General features: G+C 33.5%; 1 protein-coding gene across 2 annotated transcripts; it reads right to left on the reverse strand.

Moving 5' to 3' along the window:
* Positions 1-1,728: 1,728 nt before the first annotated feature.
* Positions 1,729-10,483, reverse strand: LOC122293884. 2 transcript variants are annotated; one of them, XM_043102320.1, is made up of 7 exons: positions 10,268-10,482; positions 8,612-9,147; positions 8,203-8,352; positions 5,016-5,120; positions 3,889-3,930; positions 3,318-3,757; positions 1,730-2,491 (listed from the first exon to the last, which is right to left on the reverse strand). In XM_043102320.1, exons 2-7 carry the CDS (start codon positions 9,129-9,131, stop codon positions 1,919-1,921), a joined length of 1,830 nt encoding a protein of 609 aa, XP_042958254.1. In that variant the 5' UTR covers positions 9,132-9,147; positions 10,268-10,482; the 3' UTR covers positions 1,730-1,918. The 2 variants fall into 2 exon arrangements, with proteins under 2 accessions (XP_042958255.1, XP_042958254.1); XM_043102321.1 differs by lacking the exon at positions 5,016-5,120 and having other exon boundaries at positions 1,729-2,491; positions 10,268-10,483.
* Between the last annotated feature and the right edge of the window lie 1,199 nt (positions 10,484-11,682).

The raw sequence follows: 11,682 nt of genomic DNA on the forward strand, positions 1-11,682 counted from the left end.
AAAATAAAATACCCAATTACTGCTTCAGTGAAACCACTGAATACACTTGCACTCTTCTGGACAACACCTCCCTTGCACTCCACACTGCGGCACATCCCCAGCCTGTCGCAGCCCAGCGAAAGTGCCCTGTCCGTCGCAGCCCTCCTGCCCCGCAAAACTCTAGCTCGTCCGATATAGTGTTTGCGAGTGACCAAAAACCGCATATTCCTTCTTTGTTTCAGCTCCACTTCACTCTCAAGGCCCCAAACGAGAAACTCTCTCTCTCTCTCTCTCTCTCTCTCTCTCTCTCTCTCTCTCTCTCTCTCTCTCTCCCTCTCTCTCTCTCTCTCTCTCTCTCTCTCTCTCTCTCTCTCTCTCTCTCTCTTTCTCTTTTTTAATCAAATCTCATCAATCTTTACAAGGTCGGAATCGGTCGGTATCTCTCCCACCCCTCCTCATTTTTCTTTTTATTTGTGAGTTATGGTAGTCGATGTTTCCACACTTGAATCATGCCCTTGTCCCCAATATCTTTTAGACTTTACTCACCTTCACCATGTTTTCCCTACAGTTGATTGGAATATTTTGTGCTTACGATCTGATACGTTTGTGCTTTTGTTGTGTAGTGAATTTGCGATTCTTTAATTTTGGGCTAGAGTTTGGAATTTATTTGATTTTTTGTCCAATGGAGAAGTGGGTTTTTGCCGTATAGAGCTTATGATCTGTTACCTGCAAGTGAGTTTTAAGATGAGAGGAGATAACTTTGCAAATGGGTTTGTTTTTGCTATCCTATCAAATGGTGCTGATGGAGGAAGTGAGAGAGAGAGGTGAGAGAGAGAGAGAGAGAGAGAGAGAGAGAGAGAGAGAGAGAGAGGGAGATGAAAAACTGGAGCTCGGAGTGAGGGAGGGAATGATAGAGAGAGAGGGGGGGGGGAGATGGAAAACTGATTGTTACTCTGTAGTGCAGTCATAAGGTTGTAAAATAAAACGTCTACGTGGCACATTATAATTGGATGCCCTTTTTAAAGGGAAAAAGGTTGCGCCTGTTGGAAGATATTCTCTTGTGTATATATTTGTTTGAACAGTTTTTACCTTTCCCTGGCACAATTGTATATATATTCGTGCCATGACTATTATTTGAACCATTATGTAACCATTCAAATGGTAAGTAAAACATGTTTGAATGTTTTTTCAAGTGTTCGAACAATTGTTTTTTTTAGACGACATATTTCATCCCAAAAAGTCTAGTTCGAACATATATTTATTTGTTCAAACGCATAAAAAATTGCTTCCATGTTTTGAGATGAAATTTAATTTTCGTCCCAAACAAGTATTTTTAGGAATGAAATTTAATTCATTCCTAAAAAATTGTCTTTAAAAATCTGATTTCTTGTAGTGATAATTGGTTATTTTACACGGTTATCGTTATGCTCTTTATCTTTCAATGATATAGTTTTAATCCTTGAATTTGTAATTCTTTTAATTGAGTCCCTTCATCAAACTTCCATTTGAAACTTTAACAAAAATGTAATGTAGCATGCCACATGACAATAAATACAAAATAATAAGAATTTTAAACAAATCTAAATGAAAGTAATTAGGTGAATTGGGAAGTAATTAGGGTTGAGGCACTGTGGAAGTAAGATAAATTAGGAAGTATTTTCTTGTTTCTCAAAATTATTGAATAGAACAATATCAACAATGTATGTAAAAACATTTAAATATGACAATAGTTGAATAATTTATTGATGAATTAATGATAATAGGTCGAAAACAATTAACCATAAAACATGCAAGATAAGCCTACGTTGAAAATCCATCCATTGGTTATTGGCCTGACAAAAGGGAACAAATATTCGGTTTTGGCTGATATGCCAATAATTCATGCAACAAATTAATATACATGATGATATCCCATTGCAGCTAATTTACAATTTCAGTTTCATTTTCCTGTCTCGAAGATGCTTGGCCCATAGGTTGAAATGATCATATCTTTAAGAATAGGGAACTGAATCCATAAGAAGAAGAAGATTGGAACACCACCCAAACAAATAAGAGGAATTGAAATCCTTAATTGCTCATCCAGGATGATTAAAAGGGCACTGGAAAAAGTTATCATCATGGTCGCAATAGAACAAAAGAGGGTGAAAAGGCCTATTATCATTTGCCTTGGCAAGTTCTTGAGAAAATCATCTTCTGTATAACGTGAGGTAAGGATTCCCAAAAAGATCAAGACAGAAGTTGAGGATAAAAAGAAGGACAAGGCATCAGATATCATAAAGACCCTAAATAGGCCCGGATCTCGGTTGTTATCACCTGGAAGGGTAAAGGCCACTTGAAACATAATGGTAACAATGAGAATACCCACCACCGTACATGATGTTGCTGTGTCCTTCATCCATTTCTCTCCCTCTTTCATCATTTTCTCATGGTTTTGTGTAAACAATTGTCGGGGAGTGAAACCCTTCTTGTTGGTAGTTTCCTTATCCTTGGGATGGACAATTCTCTCTACCTCCTGCATGTATAGCATTAGAAAGACACTGAAAATCTAACCTTACACAGAAGAAATGGTAATTTAACAAGGTCAATGCTTCCAAATTAGATTAATCTACCTAGTCCATGTTAAATAGTCATCAGCTCCATTGAATATATACTGCTAAGTGCATAGATATGAATATATATATATATATATATGTATATTTCGGACATGTACAAGGATAGAGGAAATGACTGGAATTGATGTATATTCTATAAGACCATTGATCCTTATATATCCCAGTACCTCAACCTCTGCCTTCTACGACCTGATCAAAAAATAAAGATAGAAAAGTCTGATGGCAATCTTTCATTTCATGCTTTTTGCTTGTTAAAATATTGTTCCTGCAGTCCCAATTTGGAATAAGAAGATCGGACCGCAACAGGATGACGTTGCATTGGAAGAATTACAAAAGACTAATATTTCACCTGTATGTAATAGATGTTCAATGTGGCATTGGTGTTTCTTTCTCTGTACCATATATGAAGCTGAAAAGTTAATGTAGACTCGGGGTTGAGTCTTGTTGGAAGGGCCTACTTCATATTTTTATTTCGATTTCACTTGAGGTACTCAAGTTAGAATTAACGAGGCTTGAGAGAATCTTAATTAAGTCTTGCTCCAATCTAGGAGTATGACAAGGAATTTTTAATTAAGTTCAACTCCCAAACACTGCACAAATCTCAGGCAATTATTGTATAAGGCTACTGACTACGAGCTAGTCAATTTATAAACTTCCTTTTTTTGCTTATCACCTACAACATGAGAGAGAGAGAGAGAGAGAGAGAGAGAGAGAGAGAGAGAGGACCTTGAACCATTGTAACTCTCTTTGCATTTGTAAAGCTGCCCCCGGGATTTGATTAACCCTAGTGGAATGTTCCATCATCCCTGCCATATGTAATATGTTATTTCCATTGACATCTAATAAACATGTCAAGGAGTAGTTCTTCATCATCATATCTCTGGAGTATAGAATGCTAAAGATTTTTTCGTGACGATGCAAGACTGCAAGCATAAATATGTTTCTTTCATCTTTATCATGGACCCATATAAATTGTAGGTCCTCTTCAAGCATCTTAGAAACAAACTCGAAAATCCCTTTCTCAGTAGCCCGGCAAATGGCATCATAAACCAAACCATCTTTAAGTTGCTGAACAGTTTTTGATTCTGATACCACTTTACACATGTGAGAAAGAAGTTCATTGTACTGGTCGTGGATCTTCTTCATTTCGTACAACTGCATGATTCCTTTGACAATTATGATCAAGACATTGCCAATTAGTTAACTAGATGAAAATTATAAATAAACTAATAATAAAAAAACAAAAAACAAAACAAAATTAGTGAATGATTAATTTGATGGAGTGTACGGGGTATACCAAAGAAGTTGAGTACTCCTACGGCACAACTTCTTGAAAGTACTGCAAAGAAAACAAAAATATTTGTGCGGTGAGCTGGAACTTTATTATATTCAACCAAGCTATAAGCAAAATATTTATTTTTTTACATACTAATTCGCAGGTTTTGCAAGTTCCAATTAGTTTCTGTGTAGTGAGGAACTTTAATACTATATACAGCCAGTAAATTAATAATTAATACTTAATTATTAATGATAGAAAGCTACACCATTAATTATTTCTCACTTATTTGTCTTAATTATTATCATATTATATAGCTTTAATTAACTACTTAAAAATAATAACATATCAAATTAAATTACTAACTTGCAGCTAGCATATATAACTTAATCATTTGGAAGTAGGGCATTTGCTCATATATGTTGATACCACATCTTCCATTCTTATATTAATGAAAGGTAAGATTAGTAAATATTAAAAAATATGAATTTTTAAAAATATTAATTAGAATGAAAATTTAGTAATTCATACCGCGTAGTACAAATTAAAAATTTTATTTTATTTAAAAAAAAAACTCTTTATTCTTATCCTGAACAAATTAAAAATAAAAAATTTCTTATGCATTAACTGTTATTTGCTCTAGTTTTAAAATTATTAACTAGATTTGTTGAAAAATGTGACTTGCATAATTTAGATTATTCAATTAAATTTTTTTATTTTTTTATTTTTATTTTTTTGTAAAATATGTTTGTGAAGGCTTCGATTAATGACCATCGTTGTAAGTTTGTAACTACTTGAACGTGTCTTATATGTGTTTTGATTATTCATAATTAATTTAGATTCAATATTTTAAATAATTAGATAATATTCAGAGTACTGATATTCTTCCTATAACTATTTTACATAATCGTATTTTTCAATCAATCAATATGTTTTTTATTTGAGTTTCAAATTTTGAAATAAATATGAACCTCTATTTAGAAAATAGAAATTGTAGAAAAAAAATTGCAAAATTGAAATTTCATAGCTGCATCAATCATTGCTCTTGGAGTAATTAATCTTATATACCTAGTTTTAGATCATAGCTGATTATCATAAAAGAAAATCTGAAGATTATGGGAAAGTAAGCTAAGGCAAAATTAGCATACCTGATATGGTATTTTGATCTTTTTGATTGCTTTGGCATTGTTCTTCATTTAAAATGTTCAAACGAGTCTCAGTACTGGTCAGAGGTACGGATGGAATGCGCATACCTTTTTACCAAGAAAAAGTAATTAACAAATCCAATTAATAATATAGTAGAACTTATTATATTCTAGGTTTTGAGTGATCAATCTTCTTTTGAACGGCAAATCAAATGTTAAGTATTCCCTAGGATAACAAAGAAATAAGAGAATAAATAACTTAAAGTATAGCATCAACTTTATAACTTAAGTATATTTTTATCTTATTTTAGTAAAAGAGAATCTTTGCAAAACTATGATGATATTTGAAGTAAAATACATTAAATGCCTTCTTATTGAAATTATTTAGATTCATATTATATTTATTATTCTTGAGTTGCATTGTATATAATTTTAGATTCATATTACCTTCACTTTATCGAAAGTAGTCATGGATTTATACTTCAAATTCATTTATATTACCTTCACTTTAGTCTAATCTCAAAATTTTGGTGGGTGCAGCAAAGACAATGAGAGAAAGATTCACTAGAAGAGTTGAGGCACAATGGGGAAACCAAAGAATGAGGGTGGTATAGGGTTTAGGGACTTGGAGAGCTTCAATGAAGCTTTACTTGCCAAGCAATGTTGGTGCATGATGTAGTGTCCTTCCTCTTTGGTTGCTCAGATTTTTCAAGAAAAGTACTACAAGCAGAGGAATATCATGGAGTCTAAGCTGGGTAGGGGTCCATCTTTGATTTGGAGAAGCTTATGGTAGCAATTGGGTTGTTGAAAGAAGGTCTAAGGTGGAGAGAGGGTAATGATCAGAATGTAAAGATTTTGGGGCATAAATGGCTTCAATCTCCAACTACTTTCTATGTTCAATCTCAAGTAATGTCTTAGATCAAGATGCATGTCTACATACGCTTATTAATGTTGATGGCCATGGATGGAACAAAGAACTAATAACAGAGATTTTTGAGAATGAGGAAGCTAAGCACATTTGTAATTTACCCATGAGTCATCTTGGAGGTCCTAATAAATGTTACTAGGGATATACAAATGATGGGTCTTATACTGTGAAAAGTGGGTATTATACTGCACTTCAACAACAGAGAATGAAGAGGAGTGACTCCTCAATGGTGAGTGGATTAAAGAAAGGTTGGAAGAGGCTATGGAGCTTGGAGGTTCCAGGGACAGTGAAACACTCTTTGTGGCAAGCATGTCAAGATGTGCTGCCAACGAGGTAGAAACTTTAATGAGAAACATTTTCTTAAGGATCTTTTGTGTATGATATGTAAGGAAGAGGAAGAAACAGTCACTCATACGTTATGGAGGTGTATTGCAGCCAATGACATGGGTGGACAATACCAGCCCAGTTTATAAATTGAGTGTGAATGAAAGTGAATTCAAGGAGCTATGGAAGAGATTTAGTGATTGTTTGACATAAGTTGAACTAAAATGGATAGTTGTTGCTATATGGAGGATCTGGCTAAGAAGAAATAACTTTCTGTTTCAAGGCAAGATGGTGATTCCTAGGAAGATAATCCAAGGTATTGATGAGCTATTGGAGACATTTCATGAAGCACAGGAGAAAGGGCAGGGAGTTCATCAAGGGTGATCCGAAAGGCATATTGTTCAAAGATGGAAAAGACCAGTTGAAGGTTTTATTAAGGCCAATTGGGATGTAGCAGTTGATGAAGGTGCAAGGAGAATGGGAATTGGGGTGATTGTGCGTGATCATGAAGGGGAGATATTGGCATTGCTGTTTGTCAACAAGCCATTTCATTCAAAAACAGTTTTAGCCGAATGCTTTGCTTTGAGTAGAGCTATGGAACTATGTAGTGAACTTAACTTTGGTAATGTTATCTTTGAAGGTGATGTATAGGTGCTTGTGAAGGCAGTGAACGCTAAGGGTGAAAATTGGCTTTGGTTTGGACAAATTGTGGAAGATATACAAGAAATGCTTCAAAGGAGGGTAGATTGGAAGGTGTCATGGGTTCCAAGAAATAGAAATTGTGTGGTACATCAGTTAGCTAAGTTAAGTTTCCGTTATGAGAGTGAGATCGTAATAATCGAAGAGAGTCCTGAGATTATCTTAGGTAACGTCTTATTAGACAAACTCTGTAATTGATCTATTTTATCAATGAGATGTCCTTTTCAAAAAAAAAAATCATTCATATATATATATATATGTGTGTGTGTGTGTGTGTGATTTTAAATACATGAAATTGCGTTCTATATTTATAGAAGAAAATATACAAAGCCTCTCAAACGACCACCCAATTTACAATCACATCCACAAAGTATCAATTTTGACAATCAATTCCCTTAAACTGCCAAAAAATTGCAATGTAGCCTCTTTTCTCTTAAGAAGACAAAATTACCCCTAAAAATATTTTTAAAATTACAAAATAACTCTATCAAATAAAAATAATAAGTTTTAAATACTATTTTTTCCACATAAATATTCTTTAAGATAAAAATAATTATTCTAAAAATTAAAGAGAAATATTGTTAAGAAATATATTTTGTAAATTAGACAGGTTTGGAAGTAAGATAAGATACAAAATTCTCTTCTCATCTCATCAATACAATTTTTTCAAATTTTCACTTAAAATATAATAAACAATTCAACTTTTTCAAATCCCAAATTGCCTATTTTTTTCAAATCCTAAAACAATAATAATACTAAAAAATAATATTTTAAACTTTCACCTAAAACTAAAAATTCTCATCTCACCATCCAAATATTTGAATTTTTTTGAGTATTTTTTTAAAATATTTGAATTTTTCAATATTTGTTGTTCAATTTCTAATGTTTTAACAAGGGGTATCTGCCAATTTTTGATGGAGGGGGGGAGATTGCTAACTTTTCATAATTTGAGGGAACAATTGTTAGAATTGACAATTTTGGGGGTGAGAGGAAATTAATGTTGTAATAGTTTGAGAGGCTTTATATATTTATCCCAAATTATCTTTAATAAACATACATGCAACCGCAGGAGAATATATGTTTAGGTATTATCATGGATCGCTTGATTTCTTTTTTAATTACTAATTAGAAAAAGTAATCCAATACATATTATTGATGGTGTTTTTTAAAAATGAGCCATTAATATTGAATAATATTAAAATGAAAAGCAAGATAATTAAAGGATCAGGGTGGTAATACAGGAGTAGATGCGTTGCTTCCAAAACCCGAGCTGAATTCCACTTGGGACGGAATGATGCATAGAGGCCAATGCTAAGATGGGAGACTCGTCATTCTTGTCAAGAGCCAGTGCCAAACGTGAGCAAGTTCGGATTAATTCCAAAGCAATATCTATTAATGTGTCGTACGTACCAGGCGCATCACGTACAGAACATGCATAAAAATAGTCAAAGAGGAATTATTATTATGTATACGGCAAGAAAACAATGGCAGCCAATTAATCGATTAGAAGTTTTAAGTTTAGACTAAAATAAATTTATATATTCACGAAGGCTGTAATAAAGTAACTAATTCCACAGGATATTGTATAGAAGTTCTTAATATCTTATCAAACATTTATGTTACCAGAGAGTAAAACACGAGTTCTTACCCAAAGTTCCAGTATATATGGCACGGGTAAAAAGAGTAGCACCGTTGCAGTCTTGAATTTCCTGATTATCATCATGTGGAATTAAATCTTTTTTTGGAGTAAGATAATACAACTTGCGTGCCATTTCTATTTGCCCGAAATCAATAGCCATAACAATCGGAAGATTCCCTTTGGAATGTCTAATGCTGATCAACTCAAAGTCTATTCGAAGCATGCATACCACCATTCGCCAATTTCCAAGCACGGCTGCTATGCTTAGAGCTGTGTAACCGTCACTATCATGCAAGGCCAAGCTCTGATTCGACATCAGCTTCACCAGCTCCTCCACTATATGCTCATGTCCATATGTAACAGCAGTATGAAGAGCCGTTTGGCCTTTATCTGGGATTTTCGAATTCAATTCTTCGGGGGGTAGAGAGCCAATAATCCCTTTTGTCTCATCCAAATTACCGTCTCGCACAGCATTGTACAATTTTAAAAGCATACTGCATAACTCTTTATCATCCTGACGTTTTGCCATTTTTTCTTTACTTTCTCTGCAATATTAAGTATTCAAGAACTAAGAATTCATTTGTATTTCAAACTTATGTAAATAATAGTAAAATAATTTAATCAATTAAGATGTTTTAATGGCCCGATTTTATTCAAGTGGTGTTGAGAAACTAAATTATGAAAAACTTTAATAATTTTGTATTTTATTTATGTGTCAAAATAAGTTATAAACATATATACACAAGGAACCTACGTATGTCATAAATATGTAGTATCAATTAACAAGTCGAGCTGGCAGACATTTGGATGCCAAAAATTAACGTTTTTATAGCATTATATTAATATAATATTCTAACGTATGGAGGGAAAAAAAAACTAATTATACAAGTATTGCAACTATTTTCTTTTTCTTTTTCTTTTTTTTTTTTTTTAATGAGAAAGCAGCATTATATTTCTTTAACGAGAGATATATAATTAGGGATGGGGGATTCAACAACTTATACCTTGTCACAATAAATACAATCACAAATATGATCTCAATTCGTAGTTTGTGGAATAAAGTAAAAAATTAAAAAGACTCTTTAGACTCTTTAGGTAAAGTTTCTCACTTTTTTTGGTTTTTGAAAAGTGAGATCATCAGGAGTTGCAGTGAAAATTAATGTTACTGCTTATCCCGCGCAGGAGTGAGAAAATAACAAGTAAGATTTAAATGACTAAGTTACCACTTACTAACAAATATGAACGAAGAATCATCGTACAGACGGAGATGGCTTTTATATATACTTGGCTATCCCAATATAAATTTACCAATTTTTCCACATCTTGAACAAAATTTATATAACACAGACATATGGCTAATTAATAGTTAATACTCTTAAGATTCGTCAAGAACAAAGTATCCAACAAATTTTGTCGTTTTTTGTTTTATGTCTACGTTATATCTTATCTGTTGCAAATAATAAAGTTTTGGTTTGGATCTTGATCCATCCCGCCTTCGCTTATATATGTGATTGCTGATTTAAAAATCGGAGCCTAAACTCATTAAATAGGAACTAGAAAACAGTAGATTTAGATCTTTAATTATAGAAAACAGCTCTTATGAACTGAGAAGCACGGCTTCACTACTCTCATCATGATGTACACAGCTAGGTAATTAATACTTACGACGCTGGACTGGATCGGAGGGATTTTCTCCAAAGTTAACTTTTGGCTTCTTAGTCTGATCTTGCAGTCTCCGAAAGATCACTGACGATCAGTCTTGCAGAAATGATGACCAGCACACGACTCAAATATGCCTTGGAATTCCTTCTATATCGCTTCTTCAGTAGTGAAAGGCATGCTCGTGACCCAAATAATTGAATTAATCCTGTTGGGGTCTAATCATTTCTTTTTTCTGTCTAAAGCAGATGCCCTGAGATTCCAAATCATCTTTTTGCATTTTGGAATAGAAAGCATTCAAATCATCTTTATCCGTGCTGTAACATTTTGAAAAGATTCGGAACCATAATCATTACCGACTGGCCCGTTGTAATTATGTCGTGTGCGATGATATCAACAGCTTTGAACTTACTTTATGGTATATTATATGTTATCGTTGGATAAAAATTACCTCCTTCTAGTTTATTGGAAGCAGCTCATCAGGAGTAAAAGAAGTTCACATATAAAATATGACTCAGCAATCTTAAAGAAGGAAGAGGATAATCTTTAGATAATTACAAAATTCAAATATCTTAATAACAATAAAATTAAATCTTAATTCTTAATTTCCTGAAAATTAATCCAACATAAATAGTCCTTCAACAAAGAAGAGTTGATTTGCTGGTCATGAAGATGGAAATATCATGTGCTTCAATGACAAGGTCAAAATGTGAACTCGACTAGGCATTGAAAGATTGGTGATGGTCGCTGTAGAGGATGTATTTCGGACCTTGGTGATTGAACCAAACTAACTTGCACCAAGAAACGATGTGATCCGGTGTGCCTAATACACCTCTGATGTTCAAGTTAAAATGAAAGATAGAGAGAACCATTAATTATAAAAGATCTATAGAAAGTTACATCAAATTTACCACCGTCCATCATTTATATAGAAATAAGTATTATTTAAATAATAGTATTATCTTTTCTTTCAATCTTGATAACCCGATTATTGGGAGAAGGAGTCATATTCACAAAGGAAATGATTATCATCCTTGGACGAGTATATTGCCCTGTCCTTATGTTGGATATGATCTATGGTCAATGGTAACAATTACCATACTTACTCAGGATTGGGGAACACTTTCCACATAGGCGGGCATACCATACATTCCTTGCTCGCTGTACCGATGGACCGTACTAATGGGCTTTTATTATCCGTAGCAAGCCCAACTGGAGGGGCGCCAACTGAAGTGAATAAAGGCACCCCTTTAGTTGCGATGGCATACACCTATCGGCAAAGAATGTGACTGTCACAACCCATTCTCTAAACTTAGGAGTGTCACGTGTTTACGTACATATAACCAGATTCAGAATTAATAAATAAATTAGATAAATAAATAAAGTTTAGAATTAAATCCAACTGCATCTAATCCTTTTCT

The sequence above is a fragment of the Carya illinoinensis genome, chromosome 14, assembly GCF_018687715.1.
Source record: "Carya illinoinensis cultivar Pawnee chromosome 14, C.illinoinensisPawnee_v1, whole genome shotgun sequence".
NCBI classification, from domain to species: domain Eukaryota; kingdom Viridiplantae; phylum Streptophyta; class Magnoliopsida; order Fagales; family Juglandaceae; genus Carya; species Carya illinoinensis.

What these genes read in the sequence shown, in the direction of transcription:
- LOC122293884 (XM_043102320.1), bottom strand. Translation starts at nt 9,131, where the DNA reads ATGGCAAAACGTCAGGATGATAAAGAGTTATGCAGTATGCTTTTAAAA. An exon ending in GAAGCAACGCATCTACTCCT is followed by an intron (nt 5,121 to 8,202) that starts GTATTACCACCC and finishes CTTGGTAAAAAG; the next exon opens with GTATGCGCATTCCATCCGTA. An exon ending in AGATCAAAATACCATATCAG is followed by an intron (nt 3,931 to 5,015) that starts GTATGCTAATTT and finishes TTTTCTTTGCAG; the next exon opens with TACTTTCAAGAAGTTGTGCC.